Here is a 23,588-nt window from a genome sequence, read left to right as displayed (position 1 = left end):
TCAACATGGCTGGTTTTAGTTTTCTTGCTCCTTTGTATTTTGCATAAGTGTCCATTATTACATGTAATGCGCAAATAACATGTTGAATAAACTCAGAAGTTGGAATGTACGGTTGTCAGAAATCTTCAGGGTAATCAAAAGAGGTATACGTAATAATGTAACCATCTGACCCTGCAACCAAATGCTAGTTGAGGGAACCTTCAAAGACAATTGCCTTTTTTTATATATTCCAACATTTCATGACTAGACATGGTGACTCCGGCATACTCAAGTTACATCAACTTATTTTATGCCGTCACCAATGCAGAGGACGAATACAGGAAAAGACAATACTCATTTTCACCTGCGTTAAGTGAGGAAAGCCGTGTAAAGTGCCTTCCCAAGGGCACAAGATCGGTGGCATGTCAGGACTCAAACCTGGGACCTCTTGATTCCGAGTGGAGCATTCTGCCGTTACGCCACACAACCCCACACTGCAATGCGTTGAGAGAACCTTTATAGACAATTGCCCTTGGCTTGCACTAGACTTTACAAGGACGTGTGTCTGTGAAGTTCTGATGAAATGAAACAAAACTGTTCACAATCAACTAACTACAGCACGTTTTCATTACTGCTTCACATCCGCACACGTCAAACCACTAACCTTGGCAACCTTGGCGTGGAGTCGTGTGGCGTAGGGGCAGAGTGCTCGACTTGAAACCAAGAGGTCCCGGGTTCGAGTCCTGACATGCCACCGATCTTGTGCCCTTGGAAAAAGCACTTTACACGACTTTCCTCACTTAACTCAGGTGAAAATAAGTATTGTCCTGTTCCATATTTGTCCTCTATCTTCGTTGATAATGCATAAGATAAGTTGATATAACTTGAGTGTGCCGTCACCATGTCTAGTCATGAAATGTTGGAATAAAAGAAATACCTTGGCAACCAGTGACGTTTTCTCGTATGAGAAATCATACGATATTTTCCAACCAATGACAGCCACTTATAACTGTCTATCGATGCAACATTTCCTATTCAACAGTTTATGAGAAATCATACGATATTTTCCAACCAATGACAGCCACTTACTACTAGCTATGCAACATTTCCTAGTCAACAGTACCCTAGACCCATTCAGACCATCTTCCTCACTGCGCCACAGACACCCGAAAGATCCGGAGCCAAAATCTGACTTGGCAACTTCAGGTAAGGATAGGCAATAGGCCTGAGTAGGTAAGTAACTTCAGGTACGTTCCTTGCCTTAGGTACGCAGTATCGTCGAGGTCAAGTTTATGGATAGGTGTTCTCCCTTTCATATATTGGTATCCTTAGTCACATCACAGTCACTATCCTTACACCCTGGTAGTGTTAATCACTACTGAACCGTTCGGCTGCTACCAGCTGGCAGAAAATGGCAAAATAGGCTGGATAATTTCCAGAGGAGTTGGACAGTGGACGGGTGACACGTTTCCAGTTGGGGTCGCAGTAACCTTAGTACAAACATGTGTCTTGTGTGGGGTCGTGTGGCGTAGCGGCAGAGTGATCGACTCGGAACCAAGAGGTCCCGGGTTCGAGTCCTCACATGCCACCGATCTTGTGCCCTTGGGAAAGGCACTTTCCTCACTTCGCTCAGGTGAATATGAGTATTGTATTGTCCCCTGTGTTGTTGGCGGCATATTAATATAAGTTGAAAAAACTTGAGTGTACCGTCACCACGTCTTGTGATTACATGTTGGAATATGAACAAACATGTGGACCCCTACTGTTATCAATGATAAAATGAGTTTGGTGGGATCCCAGACAACCTCGAAGCATTTCCTTGAAAGGAAGCCATCCATAATGGCGTACGTGTGCGTTTATGTCTGGTTTCTGCATCACGGGTGTAGTCACGTCTCCAATACAGGTAATGTCGACGACCCTTGGGCACATCCTCTATAAGCTTAAGCTAGATCCGTTTCTACCTTTTCATGTTTACAAATGATGTAAGGAAGTTAATTTTTGAAGAGCTTCTTGCCTCGTGATTTGCATTGCAGGATATTGCTTAAGGCACCTTTCCACAACATTGTGATCGTTGAGTGAAAATTCAGCGACCAAATTAGATTTTTATGCCATATTTTTAATTTCATACGAAACATGATGGTACGAATGATTCGAAAGACAACAAAGCACACAAAAGAACGTTCTTTGTGAAATTGGTTGAGCGCCATGTCAAATATGGTCGGTCAACCCTTCGTGGAAAGGGGGTGTAAGTTTTAAGAAGTATCAACTAACTAGAGTTCCACGATCTCATACCTTCACCAAATGATGTTAGCTTTTATGATTAAGAAATTATATATTAGTCCCCCTAATTATGCAAATAGCATCCTCAATTGCATGAATTATATCTGTTGAATAAGTTATGTTTAATTATGTTCACCTTAACGTAACTTTCAAACACCCCAAGTATAAAATTCCAGGCAGTTACCACTATGCAATTATAATATTTTCTCATTAATTATGCAAATTAAGTCTTCATTTGCATAATCGATATCTGCCTGTGTTTCTCTCATTCTTAATAACATATGTCACAAGCTTGAACTTCCTATTATGGAATACAGCTGATAAATAGAATTTCCTCATTAATTATGCAAATTACATCCATATTTGCATAATTGTAATATCATTATGTCAAGTATCACTCAAGCTACCTACATACCAAAAATCACGATGATCCATCAATCGGTTCTTGAGTTATCCCCCTTTAAACATTTGTCCATTAAACCCCCCTGCAGTTCTAGAGCAAGCAACTAGGGGGCTCAAACTCATGTCACTTTATCCCCAGCACAAGAGCTATCTACCATCTAAATTTCGTCACCCTAGCATGTCTGGATCATGAGATATCAAAACCGGAAGTTCTGCTGCAGTACCATGACAAGCCGCCAGGTGGCCCAAAATCTAATCATTTTGAGGTCTCATCAAGACCTACCCACCTACCAAGTATCAAGACAATCCATCAAGACCTTCTCAAGTTATCGTGTTGACAGACACACACACACACACACACACATACACGAACGCCCCTGAAAACATAACCTTCTTGGCGAAGGTAATTATGAAGGGCTGGTCATAGGTCGCCTTGTACTTCCACGTGAAGCCATGTGCATTTGATTTTAAAACAAGTTCCACTCCTTGTTCCAATACTAAACAATTTTTCTCATTTGTTTGTTTGTTTCTATAGGAGTTTTTTTTCGCTGCGAAAAGAAATGCTGCCAGGATACAAAATGAACGCCTTGATCTGCTTCATACTCCTGACATCATGCACCACTACAGCATGTGGCTGGTCCTTAAAACGTACGACTTCACAGGGCGTGACTTAACACACGTCCCAACACACAACATTACAGCAGACACACATACTCTCAAGCTGTCAGATAACGACATAACCGACCTGGGCTCTTTTAACACAACAACTTATAACAACTTACGATTCCTTTTTATCTCCAACAATAAGGTGAAGGAAATATCACCCCTTACGTTCCGCGGTCTTCGCGAATTAGTGCTTCTTGATCTTGACCAAAATTACGTCGATTCTCTTCATGATTTCATCTTCTCAACTCTCGAATCGCTAACAGATCTGGTCCTCTCTAATAACCTCATTTCTGTCGTGTCGGAAAACGCTTTTTGCGGCCTGGCAAGTCTAGAGTTCCTGGAGCTTTCTGGAAATCGTATCTCTGTTTTTCCAGTGCAGGCCTTCAAGTTAATCCCCAGTAAGGACCTAAAACTGGTCTTGCTAAGGGCAAACAACATCAGTAAAATGTATGCTACGCGACTAGCACACCCCAACACTACGTTTGATGTACAGGGCAATCCTTTGCAATGCCCAGACGGGCCAATCTGCGTTGCCGATTATAACTCAGAACACACACCAACAATACGTGAAGATAACGGCGTGCTACTATCTGTATACACAATGATACACACAGCACATAGTCGCCCCTTCATTAAAAAGGCAGTGTTCATCAAAAGTCGCTATAAATACATGGGTGTTTTACCGCTCATGTTGTGTGTACTCGAGAACATCCCGATCCGTCTGCCAGCTCCTGCAGGCTCTTTACCCGCTTCCAGTTCTTTCTACTGGAACACCCCGAGGGGGCGTTACGGTCTTAAGTCTATCAGAGATTCGTATGTTATTAAAAACTTACACTGCTAAGGACGCTGGTGTGTACAGCTTGGTAGCGGACAGAGGTAGCGTCAAGCTGAAATACGATCTGGTGCTCTGCACGATTCAGCATCCTGACAAGAAATCGAAACGCAAACGGCCCAAAACTGAAAACGTACCGGTGAAAAACAGCACAGACATTTGTCTCCGTTCAAAAAACCAATCTTCGGTTTCTTCAGAATCGTTGGATCGTGAGCTGTGTGCTCGTGGCAACGTTACTTCTGAAACAGACAAAACACATGAGCCAAACACTGTGTTTATCATTTCCATTACTGTTGCTGCCGTACTTTCAATAGTCGCCGCCATAGTTTTTTGGATGAAACACCGACAGGCTAGCAGGGACAATTCTCACGCCGCCGCAAGTGCCTCCGTAGGCGTCGGTCTGCAGGCAATGGCCATAGCTATCTCTGTCGATAACGTTGACAACCCAAACACTGGCCTTTCTCGTTATTTGCAAGGCACAGAAGCTGCGCAATCTACCACCGGTCCCCAGTGCGCGGCAGAACCCGCTACTGCAGGCCTGACACAGGCGGAGGTTCATCATTACTGCAAGGACGACATGTCAACGCATAGCGAAGACCCTTCTGATGATGGGGAGGTCCTACACCACCAGTACGCGTCTGCAGCGCCCCCTCCCGATCCGTTGTATGATGACAACGACGACGACGCGTCCTTGCAGAGTGATGATCTTGTTGATGGGGAGGTCCTGAACCACCAGTACGATTCTGCAGCGCCCCCTCCCGTACCTGTCTATGATGACAACGGTGACACCCCTGGACACGAGACAGCAATGGAGTCTACCGAAACTTCCCAAAACGATGACACTGAGCCTGGTGACGAGCCTGTGCCTTATGGGGTCGCAGCAGCTAATCCGACGTATCAGGCCTGTGTGCAACCCTCCGTAGTTTCTTCCGGCTCCCTAATGTCGACGTCGCTGGGCACCACGGAGGTAGCTGGCAACTTCAGGGAGCCGGAGGAGGATGGCACACAGGCTACGGTGTATCAGGCACTAGATGGAGATCTCAGCCGTTCCAGTTTGAATCCTACACCAAATTACGGTCTGAACGAGACCGAAACTGCCTCCAGTCCTGCTAGAAACGCCTTGTACGAGCAGCAGTCCCACTGTGTTCAGTACGGACGGGGCCCGGCAGCTCAGTAATGATCATGAGTTTGCAAAATAAAACATGACTTGTATCTTTGTTCTGAGACAGCGATGATAGGGGAGCGTTAATCACACGCATTAAAACCAAAAACAGAAGTTTAGTCATGTAGACTTGCTGACATTTTGATAAATTGTCACTTCAAACCAAAGTCCAGACACACACACACACACGCACACACACACACACACACACGCACACACACTAGACACACACACATACACACTACACACAAACACACGCACACAAATGTTCATATGTATGTATATATGTAAAGATGTGTATATATTCATGGCACTTGACTTACTTTTAAAACGAAGACAAAGTTGACTTGACATTGTGTATTGTGTTAGCAAATGCATACATGTACTACCTGCAAGTATTGTATTATTGTGCTAACACCCTGTGTTCGATTAGAAAGAAAAACTCAAACATTTTTATATTTTCAAACAAATGTAATGTTTACAAGGCAAATCAAGAGAAAATGTGTACAGCTCATAGCAATAGTATTACTCCAAGTTAACAGCATGATTAAAAACAAATCAGTTATTTACATTGTAATTATTTATAAACTGGACGTCTTCAATTGATAAGATCACAACTCCTTGTACAAAATATCACAAGCCTTAACTAACTTAAACGACGTAAGAAATCGCCCGTCAATTTAATGAAAATGTCCATGAAACATTAATATAGAGATTCTCTATTGACACACAAAAAAGTACAGCCCTTAATATATAAAGTCTCTGTTTAGGTACTCTGCTTTATAGTGTGTACAATTAAGAAATTATTGTGTGTGTTTATGTTACTAAAAAATACATTGCTTATTTTCTGCACTTGATTAAACAATCATACAAAAATGCCACACCATAACAAAAGATGATTTCTTAGTTTCCATAACACATATCTATGATAGCTTGCTCAGACCATTGTTTTTCAGCACAGGCAGGCAGTAAGGAAAAATATTAGGAAACACTTTACTCGTGGGAAATTCAAACTCTACTACTGGATAAATTACGGAGATGATATCCGGACATTATCTCCGTAGTAGAGTTTGAATTTCCTATGAGTATTGTTTACCTGGATGTCTAACCTTCAACAACGTAGGAAACACTTTGTTTTCCTTGAGTGATAGCTCAACACAAACCTCAGAACACTTCTTAAGATAACATTTGACAAGTTCTAGTACTGGTACAAATGTACATGGTGCACCTTAAGGCACACAGAACGTTTACTCCGCCCAGATAGTGAAGACGAGCGCCACCAGACAGGTGCTCAGGACATATCCGGCAGCGTGGTGAGCCTGCAATGCTGTACACCCGCCTGCTGGGCCCGGGCTGTCGGAAGGTCCGGACCCGCCCTGTGGATCCGGAGTTGGAGTAGCCCTCAGACTGCAGACGTCTTCCCTGGGCTGTCTAGTGCCGCGCGGGAAGGGCACCGTGAACTGCTGCAGGGCGTCCTAGTTTAAACAAGAAACATCACAGTTATAGTGGAAAGTGGTCTCGATCCAGCTTTAGCTCACTGGCCATGGGCTAGCTAGCGTCAGTTTATGTGCTCTTCTTTGTCAGTAGCGGGGCTAAGGTTAGCAACCTGCCAGAGTTGCCCAACACTGTGCCCTGTACGTTTCTACGTTGCTTAATAAAAAAGAGCTAGTTCCGGTACAATGTTCATTACCGGTGAAGTTCCCCTAGCTATTTTCGACAAGCGCAATGAATAGTGGACCACAGCGTAACGTCCTGTCCTTGGGACTTCGACCCTTTCCAGTGGCGTGAATGTCGGATGGAGTGACTAGAGATCGGATTGGAACTCCCAACATCTTGGTCCAGAGGCATGAAACTTTTCACCAAATTTTCACCAAGGTTATAAACAACGCAACTACATGCACTGCAACAACACACAGCTTACAATACGTGTAAATGGCTTTGTATAGATCTAGTATATATAGGTGTACACCAAGGATGTTCTTACTGTGTCCACGCTGGACTCTGGCGTTCCGCGGCAAGACGAGTAGAAGGTCGAGTTCATCTGGAATTCTGCGAAGTCTTGTGCTTTCTCGCGAGACCAGGGGACGGCCTCCATCACCTCTCGGTAGGACATGTTGACCATGTTTTCCGGTGCGAGGACGTGCACGTCAAACGATGCGTCACTGGAAACACAAAATGGAAACGAAATGTTGGATCGTGTGGCGTAACGACAGAGGGTTCGGCTCGTAACTAAGAGGTCCCGAGTTCGAATCCTGCCATGAAACTGATTTTATGTGCGATAGACCGTTAACATGTGGAAACCAAATGGATAATGTTTACTTTACATGATCTAGCCTTACAAAATACTGCTCTGTTTGTTCTTACTCAAACACATTTATGTAATCCAACAACACAGGGTGTCTGCTACAACACGTGTTACCATGGTGACAGACGTCTGGTCCAGGTCATTGACCTTATGCGTTTGGAGCGGAAGAAAAAACAAAATGTTTTTCTCCTGCGAAGGTAAACATCACAACTCTCTACTATACCCACGAGTGTAGATAAACATAATATATAGAGGAGAAAGGTAAAATTTGCAAAGCAAATGTATAATGTTTACCTTCGCATATGGTCTACTCTGTTAATTCTTGCTCAAACACATTGACATTCACATATATGGTGATAGGAGTCTAAATCCCTCCGACTATAGAATTGCAACATGATGTAACCCAAAACCAGTTACAACGTCATAAGTCTCTACTGAACCCACAAGTGTAGATAAACATAATAGATAAATAATTATAGATAAAATAGCTAATTATACTCACAGGTAGAAATTCTGGACCCCAGCAAAGTTCACGACGTGGTGTATGTTCGCCATGCTGTCGCAGAAACTCAGGTTGAACCTCGGGTAGTACAAGAAAAACGTCTCGCACATCTCATCTGTGGTGCTAAGTCCACCCTGTAGATTAGAAGTAAAATTTATTAAAATCCTTATCTTTTATATCCTTCATAATCTTGCATCAGTGAATAGGATAAGTAACGTTCGCCATTTTAATTTTTTTTAGGTTTGTAATCAAATGTTAGAATAGGATAGGTTAATTCTTACTCAAACACATTCACATATATGGTTACAGGAGTCTAAATCCCTCCTGCTATAAAATTGCAACATGATGTAATCCAACACTAGTTACCAAGGTCAGAGACAGTCTGGTTTGAATGTCATTGACCAGGTCAGAGGTCACTGTTTGGAGAAGAAGAAGAAGAAACTGAGCAAACACAATATGTTTTCCTTCGGTAAACATAAAAAAGGGAAGGGCTACTTACATACGTCACAGAGTTTTTGTGTGCGGAACTGTAGGTGCACTCCGTAATCAGAACGTCTCCCTGTGAAAAAAAGGAAAGTTAATGTCAGTAAAATTTGAACTTAAAGTAATGTAAAGGAACTACATCAAGGCTAAAACAATATTTCTTTGTATTATTAGGCTGCAATGTAGTTTTTACGTCAATTTGTGAATAACCCTAATACATCACCCTTCACTAAACCGCGACGGGGGCCGACATCGTCTACCAGATACCTTTGACCCAGTGTTGACGTCACACTAAAAAGAAGCCACGTGACAAGCCTCACTGGGTCAGTCTACTGAGGAAGACCAGAGTGACTGGTCGAAAGCTCTAGGTGAGAGAACTTGTTGTGCTGGATCTAAAAGTTTTAACTCTAAACTTGTGAATATGTCTTTATATGTCCAAATAATTACCGGATAGACGGCGACTTCCTCCTTGAGCATCCTTGAAGAGGAAGAAGAAGAAACAGAGCAAAAACAACATGTTTTCCTTCTGTGAAGGTAAACATAGCAAAAAGACGTGTATATTACCGGATAGACGGTGACCTCTTCCTTGAGCATCCGTGTGCTCTGCAGGTTGAAGTCGTAGTTGTCGTCCCGCGCTATCTCGGTCTCCGTGCCGTTGTGGATCAGTCGTGCGTTCAGCCGGACGCCAAGCAGATGGGCGTGCAACATCACCCCGATGATCTTTATAGGTTCTCCCGACTCCTCAATGAACTGGAGATGGAAATTAGAGATTTTTTTATTGTTCACTCTATAATGATATCAGAAACCAACTATTTACCGTCGTGACCTTCCTTTTCATACATGTTTTTTTTTTGCATTTGCAATCAGCCCTCGGGCATGTATTTGCAAAAACTTTCATGAACTTTCATTTATTGACTCGACAAAAGTTGTGAATCAGTCGGGTGTGCAGCCGGACTCCCAGCAGATGCGCGTGCAACATCACCCCGATGATCTTAATCGGCTGTCCCGTCTCTTCTATGAACTAGAGATGAAGATTAGAGATTCTTTATTGACTCGACAATAGTACAGGGGGTCGTGTGGTGTAGCAGCAGAGAGCTCGACTCTGAACCAAGAGGTGCCGGGTTCGAGTCCTGACATGCCACCGATCTTGGGCCTTTGGGCAAGGCACCTTACAATCAATCTTTATTGCGCAGCAATTGCAATGGATACACGACTTTCCTCACTTCGCTCAGGTGAAAATGAGTATTGTATTGGTGGTGGCATTAACTTAATATAAGTTGAAAATACTTGAGCGTGCCGTCTTCACGTCTTGTGATTACATGTTGGAATATAAAAAAAAACTATTCACGGAGGTCTAAATGTTTAGGTAAAGTGTACTCACCTCGCTGAGACACTGTGAGCTGCAGAATCCAGAAGAAGTGAACTCCTCTGTTTCAGGAGGTATGACATGGTACTGAGTCACCAGCACGCCAACTTCCAGTGTACCCATGTCGTGGTCCCTCAGTTCAGGCGTGTAGGTGATTCTGATGCCCGAACTGTCGGATATACCTGCATGAATGAATGAATGAATGGTTTATTTCTGTAAAACATTGCAGCCATCTGGCTAAAATATGCTTTGAACAACTCACTTCCACAGGTAAGTTAAACTTAAGATACATAATGAAGTATAAAATATCAAAACGCACAGTTGGGGCATCATCACCAGAAAGCTTTAAACAACTCTTGCAATTAATTGTGCAAAGATTGAATGTAACAGATCGTTCGGTGTGTAAAACTAGCTGCCGCCGCGCCGCGTACCTGCTTTCGCCGGCTATACAGATACAGGTACAGAAACTTACCAGATGCCAGTTGAGGGTTGTCGTAGTGCACCTCCATGAGCACATATCCGGTACCCTCCTCATCGCCTATCGGGTAACCAACGTGCTCAGGGTAAATTACGTCCTGGGGGAGGGGAAAGAAAGAAACAATCAGTTCCGAAAATAGTTTCATCAGGTTTGTAGAGTATAGGATATATATAGTGGTTTGGTTCTCTTTTACACAACCAGTATAGGCTAACCGGGACGAGGGGGGATACAAACTTAGCCACGTTTGGGATAGTGTTCTCGCCGCTAACATGCCAAGATGATACTTATCATAGGATAGAATATCTTAAAATAACTGATAGAATAACAGATAAACTTCTCAAGTTAACAACACTCTTATCTTTGTAAAATGTGTCCTTGCTTTGTGTTAGTTATTCGTGTTGTTCCAATACTACTCGAGTTGAACTGGTGTATGTGAAACGTGTTTCAGCCAGAATGCTGCAAAGTTTTGCATTAATAAAATATTCATTCATTCTTTTAAGAATATCCTGTTTGACCCACCCCTCCTCCTATGGCCCAGGCCACGACCATGCTTCCTTCGTAGCAGTCGGACCAGTCGCTGGGCATGTTGGGAGTGTAACACTCGTGTCCCGGATGCTCCTGCGGCACGACGGTCATGTTGGGGTTTCTGCGGCACTTGTACAAGATCAGGTGGTGGAAAACCCCCTCGTTACCCGCGGTGATGACCGGCTCGGCCTGAGGGTAGAAAACAAAGCAAAGTCCGTCAGAGAACAGAACAAACTTATCGACAGTACATTTATTTTGGAAACAGCACTTTTCTCAACATGTTCAAGCCTTCATGAAGCCATACACGGACCTTGATGACGTGTACACGTACCTTGATGACGTGATACGTACCTTGATGACGTATTACGCGTACCCTGACGACGTGTTACACGTACCTTGATGACGTGTAACACATACCTTGATGACGTGTATACGTACCTTGATGACGTCTACCACGACTATCTTGATGACGTAAACGCGTACCTTGAAGACGTGCACACATATCCAGATGACGCGTAACATATACCTTAATGACTTATTACACGTATCTAGATGACGTGTCACACGTACCTTGATGATGTGGTGTTTGCTGGCGAGGGTTGGCATCTCGAACACGCGGCACCAGTAGGTTGTGTCCTGGTGACTGGGAATCGAGACCTGCAACAGGACACAAACACATGGCGAAATGTGGTATAGTGGTGAAATATACAAAGTATCGTAATGAAAGATCTAATCTACTTTTCATATAAATCTGTAACATATTTACCAATGGGACGAAGGTGTGGATGGATCTTTGAAGAGGTAGTTGTAGATATAGACGTAACATAGTAATGTAGCACTTGTTCCCCATACCCTAATACCCAAGTTATCCAATGTAGTCCATTTGTCCCATGTAGGGCGTGAATTTGCTATAAAGTTCATTGTCATTGTAAAATGCCTGTGAAAGAAGCCTTACGTTAACATATTTCTGATGCGACGAAGGTATGTATGGATCTTAAAAACGGTAGTTGTAGATACGAGACGTAACATAGTTACATATATTTCATTGTCATTGAAATTGTAAAATGTAATTGTAATAAGTTTGAAAGAATCCTTACGTTGTTCATGATCAGGTCGAACGTGTGAGTCGTCCCTACTGCGGGCGTCTCCGTGAGTTTTCTGTTCAGCAGAAGAGTGGCCCTGGCCCCGCGGTTAGACCCGTGGTAGGCAGGGCCGCTCGGGCCCGTGTCGTCTTCTGGGTCGTTATCGTGCCACGCCCACAGAACACGCATGGTGTCGTCCTGGGAACGAGAAACATAGGTTACTGTCGTGTGACACTGAGTAGTAGCCTCTATCAGGCTTCGGGAGGCGGCTGGGAAGAGTAGAAATCGGCCAAATGGAGAGAGGGAGCAGCAAACTGTACTCTCCTGCAGACCAACTCCCCTAGCATGCTATCTCTCTATTTGGCCAATTTCTACTCTAGTCTTCTCTACCCTGCCCTTCTCTATTCTACTCTACTGTACTCTATTCTACTCTACGCTATTCTACTCTATTCTATTCATTTCTACTCTATTCTACTCTACTTTACTCTATTCTACTCTACTCTACTTTACTGTACTCTGCTTTACTACTCTACTCTTCCCTACTCTTCCCTACTCTACTCTACTCTACTCTACTCTATTCTACTCTCCTCTCCTCTATTCTACACTCTACTCTACTCTACTCTACTATTTTCTTTTCTACTTTACTCTACTCTATTGCATTCTGATATCTGATATATAAGTTTGTATACGTAGTCAATATGAGTTATTAATTTTTACTGAGCTTGAACTCACGTTGATGACGCGATCTCTGACGTCACACGTCGTCAGCCTGCGGTTGAACCTCAGGACGGTGTGCGTCCCGTTCTCGTTCCCAGACACCAGCTCCCAGTCCTGACTCTCGTCCACAGGGGGCTGGCCCTGCGCCTCGGCATACCGGTCCTGGGGTAGGAGGAGAAATGTTACAAAACTAGAGAATTAACATTTGCAAAGCAAATGCATAATGTTTACCTTCGGATATGTTCTGCTCTGTTAATTCTTACTCAAACACATTCACATACATGTACTACGAGTATATGGTGACAGGAGCAGAGCAGACCATGAAATTGCAACATTATGTAACCCAACACCAGTCACCATGGTGGCAGACGTCAAGAAATCATGTCATTGGTCAGGTCAGAGGTCACTGTTTGGAGAAGAAGAAGAGGAAGAAACTGAGCAAAAACAATGTTCCCTTCGGAAAACATAACTATAACATATCCAAAACTATTAATTGATAAGTAAATAGTGTTCACAACAAACAAAAAGGAAGAATGTAAGAAAAATTAACGGTTTGGTCACAGAAATGACAAACTTTATATTTAAATGTTGTATTGTATGTCCTACGTTTTGAAAACCTTAAAAGACCTGTGCTCTATATATACACACTGTATATATATATAATTTGCATGGAAAGTCAAAGAAACTTTGCAACTGTGTCAAAACGACCGATAGGGCGATGTGATTCGTCGAGCGTGAGTTTACGTCACTATCGCTCTGCAGGACGTTGACCTTACACACTTGATTGACCCCCAAAACGACCAGCAGGTCGTTGTGTAAATACATTGGTCCGTGAAAGTTTGCAAAAATCTTTCTTAAGAAATATTGACTTTTCTGTTCTAACCTTGAAGGAAAAAAGATTAAGAACATGCATGGTACACGCATTTAATCTTGTACGGGGGTGCCAAAGAATTGATAGGTATTTTACGGAATTAATACAAATTTTACGGAATTCATACGAATTTTACGGCATTCATACAAATTTTACGAAATACATACGATCCATTACTTGGAATCTTACGATCTTTACTAATTTGGTGACCTGCACCTGGATCACCTATCAGTAAGGATCGTATGAATTCCGTGAAATGTTTTGGCATCCCTGTTGTAGTTTTGGTGGGTTCTTCTTACTCCCTTTTTCTAGGCTGGCTTGAGGTACTTAAAGGGTGGTGTGCTCAGGAAATTGTGTTACGGCCAAAGAGAGCAAGCTAAATGTGTTTACGTCCCAAAGAGAGGAAAATAAATGCGTTTATTTACGTCCCAAAGCATGACCTCATTCAGTCAGAAGCCGGGAACAAAGGCAGATCTCTATGTCCACTGTGTGACAGGTTATTCAGGCTTAAAAAGTACGCTCGACTCTCTTAGCCTCTACCAGGCTTCGGAAAGCGACTGGAAAGAGTAGAAATTGTCGAAATAGACAGACGATGTGCTTGGTCCGTGCTATAAAGAGAACAGTTAGTCGCTCTGGATAATACTAGTATTTGGTCAATAATGTCCAGTCTTTCCAGCCGCTTTCCGAAGCCTGGTAGAGGCTATGACTGCCCAAGGACAATGTTGAAATTTGGCAATTTTCATTTGACCATCAACAAATTGGGCCAAAGGTCGCGGACATTGCGACGCCCCTATTTTCAGAAAGTTTGTACCACGCCCATGTTTGCACTGACGCACTCCGATACGCACACTGACCAAGGACTAAAGTCTCATGACAGGATAATTCTTCAACATCTACCGAGCTTGTCCTAGCCTCCTTCGCAGACTTCTGAGGCGGCGGCGTTAATTTTTCGGGGAGCGATGCGAGTTATGCTGGGGAGAGACGGTTTCGCCGCCTAAGATAAGAAACCGTCTTTCTCCGGCAAAGTCCCTCGGCGGTATACTTACTATATACTATTAACCTGTTTATGTATTGCATACTCACTCTCTATCCCGTATACCAACGTTATTATATGTAAGTAGAGATAGGAAGCTAAATAAGTAGATTATATACGTAGAACCTTTATGTCATATAGTTTTATATCACTACATTCCGTATTCATTGTTTTTTGTCAACGTCTTTGCAATTAGCCCTCGGGCATGAACTTGAAATAAACAATTAAAATTAACTCGCATCGCTCCCCGAAAAAAATTGACGACACCTCAGAGGTCTGCGATGGAGGCTAAGCTTGCCCGACCTCCAGGCCGTATGTAAAACCCATGGGTCATGTTACAGCAGGTTACACAGTAAACATGGCCCTGTTTAATGTTCACCTGCAGGAGGTTTCTTAATCAACTCTTACTGTTGTTGTTGTACTATTTTCTAAGTCAGGATACACTCTCGTCGCTATATAATCCGTCTATATGGTGAATGCAGAAGCACGAAATCTTCAACGCAGATCGTAATTAAATGAATGCCTTCACACACCCCAGGTAAATTCTATTATATGGTCTGGAATGATTTGTTTATACTTGTTAAAGAGCGAATCGCCCTACCGGTCGCGACCTGTAGGGGGTGGGCCAAAAAGTGTCCACTGCGCGTTTACTTAACGTATATGCGGACGAAGTTGCCATAGTACACGTAAATATCGTGTTCTCAATAAACCAGACTGGGGTACACAATCTTTCACCTAGAAAAACGGACCGAAAAACACATCAGATGTAGCCACAAAACGTCTACTTATATTTTTTCAATGCAGTTGAATAGAACTCACTAGCCTCCACCAGGCCTTTTTACGGGAATACGGATCATAGAATTCGGCAAAAAAAAAAAGAGAGTAAAATTGGTCAAGGGAGTCCGGCCGCGGGGAGGTAGTTTCTTTCCCTCCCAACCTCCAGTCAAACCTACAAGGTGACCAAACTCCCCTGGCAAATATTCTCCTATATATAGCCAGCGTAGTTAGTCTGGTAGAGACTGAGGACTCACTGTGAGGTGCGCAGTCCCGTCTTTGACCCAGCCGATAGCGATGTCGGATCCCGGCATGCCTCCGTTCGGGGAGAGACCTGCCGTCAAATATCAGAGTTATCAACCAAGAATTGAGGTGTTAAAAACTCGTATTACCCAAGAACTATCGTAGACTGGAACTCGTTGCCACCAAGCACAGTTAGGGGCATCATCACTAGAAAGCTTTAAACAACTCCTGCAATTAAATGTGCAAAGATTGGGTGTAACAAGTCGTTCGGTGTAATGTAGCCAGCTGCCACCACGCCGCGTGCCTGCAAAGCTGGTGTGTTACGCCGAAGGGTGGTTATACCGGCTATACAGATACAGAAGCTGGTGTGTTACGCCGAAGGGTGGTTATACCGGCTATACAGATACAGAAGCTGGTGTGTTACGTCGAAGGGCGGTTATACTGGCTATACTAATACTGATACAGAAGATACAGATACATACCCAAGCCGACCCATCCTGTCGTCTGAACCCGGGCTTCAAATTCGATCTTCTCATCGTCAAACTTCCAGAAGAGCAGAAACTTTCCTTCCTCGTCCAAATACTCCTGATGGGTGAAGTCATCGCCACTCGCACTCACAACAACAACGTAAAATGCAAACGCCAGAACACACGCGTTCACGCAAACTTTCCCCATGTCGTCGATGAAGGTTAGATATCCAGGTAATAAGATACGCCAAAAAAACAGGATAATATGATTTTGGAAACGGTCAGACGTTTCAGCTAGTATCCACTAGTGGGATTTCGTCAGTGTCTGAGAGACCAGAGGAGAAATGCAGGTTTATAAGCGCGCTATGTCGGCTTGACTGCTGCTGAGCTTGTTGTCCTGAAATGACCCGCCCCTCCGTAACGCAAGACGTAAAATACCTGACTGGAACTCGTGACAATGCCTCATCTGAATTTACCTGGGACGTACCATTTGCGCTGTCTTGAAGGGGGTGACGGGCCAAAATTGTCCACGTAAACTTCTATGCGGAAGTCGTTGCCATTGGATACGCTTCTCATTCTTAAAAGTCTTCCTTAAAAGATGTAACAGATAGACTTCTAGTGTCACTAACAGTTCATACTATGGATACACCTCGTTGTATTTATGAGACTCTATAATGGCACAGTCAGTGACGGTTGGGACAACAGGACATTTAAATAGCTTCTTCAACCTACAGGCCGTTCACCTTCTATGACCAAGGAGGTTCAATATTTTAAACCTCCTTGCTATGACCTATCGATATACACATTTATGAATACCAAACTTTTCTTCGCATCGCATTATTTAAAAGTCCTCTGGAAGAAAGACGTAACAGAAAGCAGAAAACTAATGGAAGATTATGTATTTTAAACTTTTGTGAATATCAAACTTATAATCATATTCACAAAACAGACGGTTGGGACGAAAGGCCATTTCGCTTGTTCAACGGACAGGACGTTCGTTTTTTTAACCAGTAGGACTTTCCACTTTTTACAACTGATAGGTCATTCTTAAATTCCTTTTCACAGACGAACCATGGCATTCACCTGCTACAGACAACATATCTATACATTTACTTACTTTTTGTACTTTATTCATTTGTTGTTGCTACCCTTTGTACCATGTGCAATTAACGTGCAATAAAGTTCTTCTTCCTATCTGTCAAATACACAGGTCATTGCCAACACATGCAAAGGAAACGAGTGAACACTTCTACAAGAATTATGAAGTACAAGCTTTGTCCAAATGCAGGTTCTTTAATAGATACATATACTTTTTTGCCTCTAGCTCCTATTAGCTGCATTGTAATCCCCCTCCTTTTTCACAGATGCCACAATCCAAGGAAACTAAATTCTATAATTATTGCGTAGCTGCAACCTCCCATCAAGGTAAGACTCTTCAACCACCTCCTCTTTTTGAGCGTTCTGAAGTCGTCGTAAGAAATCCAGGCAGGGTTCTCCCTGACAGATGCCTCAGGAGGACTGCAGACTGTCTTCTGTCTCCTTAGCATCTCCAAAACGTCTGTTCAATGTTGTATTACAAACTTGTCTCTCCTTGCTGCCCTAAAGTCATAGTGAGAAAACCCAGGGTTTTCTGTCAGATATTGCAATACAAACAACAACATGTCTTTCAATAGTCTTCTTATGTCTCCAAAACCTCTGGCCGAGGTGGTATTTGAAACTTATCCCTTGTCCTTGCCCTGAAGTCATACTGAGACACCCATGGTTCTCTCTGACAGATGTCCCAGTAAGCGTGTGCCAGCCTGTCCCACTCTGTCATAGTAAGCTGCCACGGTCTGACAGTCGAGTCCACCTCGGACAGGGAAAACAGGTCCTCCAGCAGGTCTGGTCTTTCCGGGGGGAACAGTTCTCTGGAGGGAACAGACAAGGTTAGATGTCAACCCACATTCAGTCAACCCACACACATTCAACCAAATTTTCAGCTTCCAAAAGTTTTTAGGCTTCCAAAACCCTTTGCGAGAAACAAGAGGCGAGCAGTAGAAACAGATAAAAACCCCACAGGTCCTGGGGCGGGGTTTGAACCGCACCAGTCCCGCAGTCCGCATGCCGACACTCTAACCCATTGGCCAAAAAGGTCTAGACCCATCGGCCGGGTCAGTTGGTAGCGCCTATAAACCCCTGTTACACCTTTATCCAATGTACAGAACTTTTAACTCAGCCCTTGGGCCTGGCTAGCCTGGTCACCAAACCTATTAAAGCTCCCGAGTCCTACATTCTCCTATTTGTGAAGAGGATGTAGGGTGGGTGGGTCTGTGTAGGAATGGATGGATAGATGGAGGGATGGATGGATTAATACTCACGCAGCCCCTCTCCTGCAGTACTTCCCCCTGAGGTGGAAGACATGTTTGACAACTTTCTCCACAGCCTTGAAGGGGACCCCCTGGATACGAGGCCTGACCAGGGGGGTGAAGTGAACCACTCCCACGTCCACATCTGGCTTCGGAACAAAACACTTGCCAGGGATCCTGAAGCAGTGTTTCACCTAGGGAATCATGTACACGTTTAAAGTTTGAACTTTGGAACCAGCACAAAGAAGTTCTCTCACCTACAGCTTTCGACCAGTCACTCTGGTCTTCCTCAGTAGACTGACCCAGTGAAGGTATCTGTTAGCCCCCGTACATGATTGGCTTGTTATAAGTTACTATATTCATGTTTGGTTATAATGATTACATTTTTATTTACTGCATTCCATCTGTATATACAATATACATTGTTCTCAGTCCATTTCAGTTATTCATGTTTTTGTCAATTATGAAAATATGTCAATTAATACTGTGCATCTACAGTCTTAAAAATTTGGATTAACTTTTTAATTTGGAATTGTAATAGTAACGGAGATCCAAACAAACAAACAAACCCACCTGGCACAGGTACTGGCTCATGACGGACAGGCGGCTGCGCTGACTGGTCCGAGGCGGCGCACAGATTCTCTGCAACAATTTGTAAAGGATAACTTGTAGATCTAAAAGCCTCCATCATAAATAGAATTTAGCAAAAGGAGAGTCAACTAGAATGCAAGCAAATGCATGATGTTTACCTTCACATGATCTATTAAACTCAACAAATTTATTATTACTCAAAGTCAAACACATTCATATGTAGGGTGAGCTGCCCATGCAACCCAACTGTTCCACTACATAATGTAACCCAACACCACAGGGTGTCTGCTACAATGCTAGTTACCATGGTGACAGATGTCTGGTTCAGGTCATTGACTTTATTTGTTTGTAGAAAAAGAGGAAGAAGAAACTGAGAAAAACAATACGTTTTCATTCTACGGAGATAAACATAAACAGTGATATTTTTCCATATTTCTATTTTGTTTTGTTTGAACTAAAGAAATAACACGATAGTTTTTACCTCACAGACTTCCTTCTGGAAGGTGAGGGTGAGCTGAGTCCTCCCGTACACGAATGGACCGGTCCGCAGGGCCAGGGCCTCCAGCCAGCAGATAATGAGGGGAGTCGACACGTTGAAGGGCAGGTTACCGATGATGTGGACATTCGGCGGGTCTGGAACAATCATATACATTGTTTGTTTATTTATTCATTCAAAATTGTGACACAACAATATGAGGAGTGCACTAGGCAGCGAGTATGCTGATAGATACATACATTACATGTAACATAGAAGCAATAACAAACAGTTAAAAGTAAGGCATATACATGTACATGTACATAATTTAATAACAAACATCGCTATAGTGAAACCTGTACAAGTAACCATCTAGTACCTCTACATAAGGACTACCTGGCCATTGTGACCACTTTTTGGAGGCCCCTTAGATAGTTTTCCCCATTGACACAAGCTTTACTAGTAAGAATCCTGTCCATAGTGACCACCTGTCCACAAAGACCAGGTTTTATCAGTCCACAGAGTGGTCTTCTTGGGGAAGACAGAACTTGTATCTTTTATCTACAGTACAATTTCACATGATACAGTGCAATTTCTTTACTATACTAAGCAATTTCATGGGTAGTTTATTAGTAAACCTAACATTTCTTTTCCATATACAGTACAATCTTATCTCTGGGATATAATTAGTATACTTTGTTTAGCAATTTTACAGGTAAACTTATGTAGCAACCTTACTAGTGCCACCTACCTCCTTCCCATGGTACTGCAAGGTCTAAAGGCAAGGCCTTGGCCATGTTATAAGTCAGGATGTCGTCATTTACTATCTCTACCCTTCCTGGGGCTGCAGCCTGGAGGAGCTGCACACAGAAAAACAACCTCATAATCATATCAAAATAAAAGCTGATATTTTCATTGATATTTGCATCTCAATCAATAGGTCGTACTTATAAACCTGCTTTTCTGACAACTCTCCAGTGTTATCTTCTTTGGTTCTAGACAAAGTCCCATTCAAGACATATTGCCTGAGGTTGACCGAATTTTTTTTTGAGTCTCCTTAATTTTTTGTGTTGGAATTAAGTATAAGGTTAAAAAGTTATGCCTCTCAAATTTCAGTCAAGATTAAACTTTGTGGGGTCATGTGGCGTAGCGGCTGAGTGCTCGACTTGGAACCAAGAGGTCCCGGGTTCGAGTCCTGATATGCCACTGATCTTGTGCCCTTGGGAAAGGCACTTTACACGACTTTTCTCACTTCACTCAGGTGTTAATGAGTATTGTCCTGTCATGTATTTGCCCCGTGTTGGTGGCAGCATTGATAAAAGTTGAAAAAACTTGAGTGTGCCGTCACCTCGTCTTGTGATTATTTGTTGGAATATATACAAAAAAAACAAAACTTTTAACTCCAGAGAAGAAGTTGACTGACCCGTAGGCCTGCGTTGAACCTCCTGTCCAGTTCCACCACCACCACCTTCGCTGCCCCGGCCTTCAGTATGGATCTCGTGATGCCTCCTGGTCCAGGTCCCACCTCACACACAAACGCACCCTCCAGATTACCCGCAGATTTCACTATCTTATCTGGAACAGAAGCAGATGTGCAATGTTAGACTTAGATTTCTAGGAAACTGTACACTTGAGTATGGAGTATGACAATGCCTCTACTGTACTTGGTGACAACGAGTTCCACTCTGCGATAGTTCTAGGAAAGATGAATTCTTGAACACCTCAATCCTTGGTTGATAACTCTGGTACTTGATACTCATGGTTATTTGATACTCTTGATACTCATGGCTATTTCTTGTTCTCTTCTGGGCTGGTATTAGGTACTTAGTAGTTGGGACGTCCACCAGTTAAACGCATATTGAAGTTGTCTCACCTGTCAGGTTGGAGTCGAACAGGAAGTTCTGTGAGAGTTGTTTGACGGCGTTCAGACGGTACAGCTTCACCACCTCACGGATAGTGGGGAGGGGGGGCAGGCGCATGGGAGGCCGGTGGGAAGCCGCACTTTTGATCACCGCTGTTGCAGCTCTTTTAGCCATGGCAGTCACGTATACGGAGGTCTTCTTGAGAGAAGGCCTTCCTAAAGGAACAAACAAGCAGATGTACCAAACCTTCTCCCGGTACATCGAGAGAACACAACGTTTCGATGTGCTCTCCTAGAAACACTTCTGGCATCACACAATCAAGCACAAGTCACCAAGTGTTAAATATATACCTAGAGAGATCATTGACTCTGAACTGAACTAAGCGTAAACAAGCACCTAGAGACCACGTCTAGCGAGATATTAGACGTTAAACAAGGCCAAAAACAACAACAAAATAGGTCTTACCTGCTATATAAGTCCCTCTACAGTGACAGTTATTGTTGGCACTGGCTTTGAACAAGGAAAGCTGTGCATGCACAGCTAGCACAGCAGACGACAAATTTGGACGACCTCCCCAGCCAGACTAACTGGAAAAAACACTCACGTGCGAAAGTTCACCGCCCAATTTCTCTGCTTTCAGAGAAGCAAGCACGACCAAACCTTCTCATATCTATCTATACATGTTGTTCGAGGTTTCCACCTAATATGAAGCTACAGCTTTGTATAGGGAGGAAGATATCGTCAGTTTTGTACAAAAATATCGACTTTCTGAAACAACTGCGTTTACCTGACCCTGCTGACCTTTTTAAGCATGCGCAATGGACTACTAACAGAATGTTGCACTACATTAGTTGGGGAGAAACGTAAGTTCTATAAATACATGAAAAAGTACATATTTTTGCATTTTATATAGCAAAACATAGAAACTTGATAGATATCAATTAGTTTTGAATTCAGTCATATTTGATTGTCTTATAAAAATGAGATAGATAAACGACAATTTCTAACGAAAACCCCTAGTATCAAGAATGGTCTGATCGAGAAATGACCTGACCTGACCTGATGACTGAAACCAGGTCGCGACGACGGCGCACGTCGTACTGCGCAAACCCGGAAGTAGGAAACTTGCATCCAAGAATTCCGCTCAGCGTCAAACATAGGCAGAGTATGAGACTTTTTGACGTTTTCTTTTCCTGGTTTAGCGTCAGGAATCGGACCTGAAAGTCTTGCAGTTGACTTAGATGTTCATCTTTGCTTTGCTTTATTATTAATACCGAAAAAATAACTTTCGGTCAAGGTATTTAAGGCCATTTAACTGTCGGTGGCAACAAGTTCCCGTCTCCATTACTCACAGTGAGTATAAAAAATTATACCGGGTGTTTGTCACGTTTTTTTTGCAACATTATTTCGTCCGACAGGCCGTTCGCGAGTACGTACGTCATATTTGCCATGTGCACGTGACTTAGTGTTTGACAATGAAATGAAATGACAATGACTAAGGAACGACCTATCGGGCGAACGTAAACTTAGGGAATATTCTAAAACAGGTTGGGGGGGGGGCTGGTGAACTAAAATTTAGGAGGTGGGGGTGAACCCGAAATGTTGCACTTACGGGGGGGGGTGCAATCGATGCTGTCAGTTGATACAAAATCTTAGGTTTAGTTACAAAAGATGATTGAAAGCGTCAATATCATGACATCTAATGTAGAAACCACCCCATGGACATTTACAATACAATTGACCCACCATGTATGGCTTAAGACAGTTAAGTTACACACTCAGTAGTTTCAGTCAGGTGAGTAAGCAAGGAGGTTGTGGTTTTTGTTATACCTCCTTTTGGTAAGGTAGAATTTCAGTTTGACCTGATCTTGATTTCTTTATGACCATCTTTGGTCTTTGTGTTATTAATTATTATTTCAGGGAATAATTTTTAGTTGTGCACCCAAAATTTCTATGTGGACCTTTACTACATGTATATAGTACTACTAATACTTGATACCTGTATTACTGCAGGTAACAAGAAGACTTTTAGGAAAACTATGGAGTCTACAAAGTCTGCCGAACCAAGCGCTATAACATCGCAGCCAGGAGCAACAAATCCACCAGGTTATACTTATATATATATATATATATATATATATATATATA

General features: G+C 42.9%; 2 protein-coding genes across 7 annotated transcripts in view; one reads left to right on the top strand and one right to left on the bottom strand.

Moving 5' to 3' along the window:
- Positions 1-6,109: 6,109 nt before the first annotated feature.
- LOC109485605 (DBH-like monooxygenase protein 1) lies at positions 6,110-22,251 on the bottom strand. The gene is made up of 18 exons (XM_019789291.1): positions 21,906-22,251; positions 21,452-21,655; positions 21,002-21,153; positions 20,330-20,438; positions 19,585-19,736; positions 19,086-19,154; positions 18,623-18,706; positions 12,795-12,941; positions 12,078-12,260; positions 11,551-11,637; positions 10,975-11,169; positions 10,450-10,552; positions 9,993-10,159; positions 9,176-9,361; positions 8,628-8,687; positions 8,129-8,262; positions 7,306-7,483; positions 6,110-6,796 (listed from the first exon to the last, which is right to left on the bottom strand). The coding sequence occupies exons 2-18, from the start codon at positions 21,612-21,614 to the stop codon at positions 6,569-6,571; spliced, it is 2,397 nt and encodes a 798-aa protein (XP_019644850.1). The 5' UTR covers positions 21,615-21,655; positions 21,906-22,251; the 3' UTR covers positions 6,110-6,568.
- Positions 22,252-22,511: 260 nt separating this feature from the next.
- The window catches only part of LOC109485599, a 5,391-nt gene continuing 4,314 nt past the window's right edge, over positions 22,512-23,588 (top strand). For 3 of the 6 annotated variants that reach the window (XM_019789284.1, XM_019789285.1, XM_019789281.1), the window contains exons 1-2: positions 22,688-22,793; positions 23,454-23,546. In XM_019789284.1, the coding sequence (XP_019644843.1) occupies positions 23,480-23,546 (67 nt within the window). In that variant the 5' untranslated portion in view covers positions 22,688-22,793; positions 23,454-23,479. Of the gene's footprint in view, positions 22,606-22,687; positions 22,794-23,096; positions 23,236-23,453; positions 23,547-23,588 lie in introns of those variants that run through there. The other 3 variants (XM_019789283.1, XM_019789282.1, XM_019789286.1) reach the window with 3 other exon arrangements.

This window comes from Branchiostoma belcheri, unplaced genomic scaffold (genome assembly GCF_001625305.1).
Source record: "Branchiostoma belcheri isolate BF01 breed outbred unplaced genomic scaffold, Haploidv18h27 scaffold77, whole genome shotgun sequence".
In the NCBI taxonomy this organism is placed as follows: domain Eukaryota; kingdom Metazoa; phylum Chordata; class Leptocardii; order Amphioxiformes; family Branchiostomatidae; genus Branchiostoma; species Branchiostoma belcheri.
This window is presented reverse-complemented; position numbering and strand designations above follow the sequence as displayed.

Coding starts and splice junctions, on each gene's coding strand:
- LOC109485605 (XM_019789291.1), bottom strand. CDS start 21,614: ATGGCTAAAAGAGCTGCAACAGCGGTGATCAAAAGTGCGGCTTCCCAC. Junction 20,439..21,001: donor GGTTCAACGCAGGCCTACGG/GTCAGTCAACTT, acceptor TTCTGTGTGCAG/CTCCTCCAGGCTGCAGCCCC. Junction 19,155..19,584: donor TCCAGAAGGAAGTCTGTGAG/GTAAAAACTATC, acceptor AAATTGTTGCAG/AGAATCTGTGCGCCGCCTCG.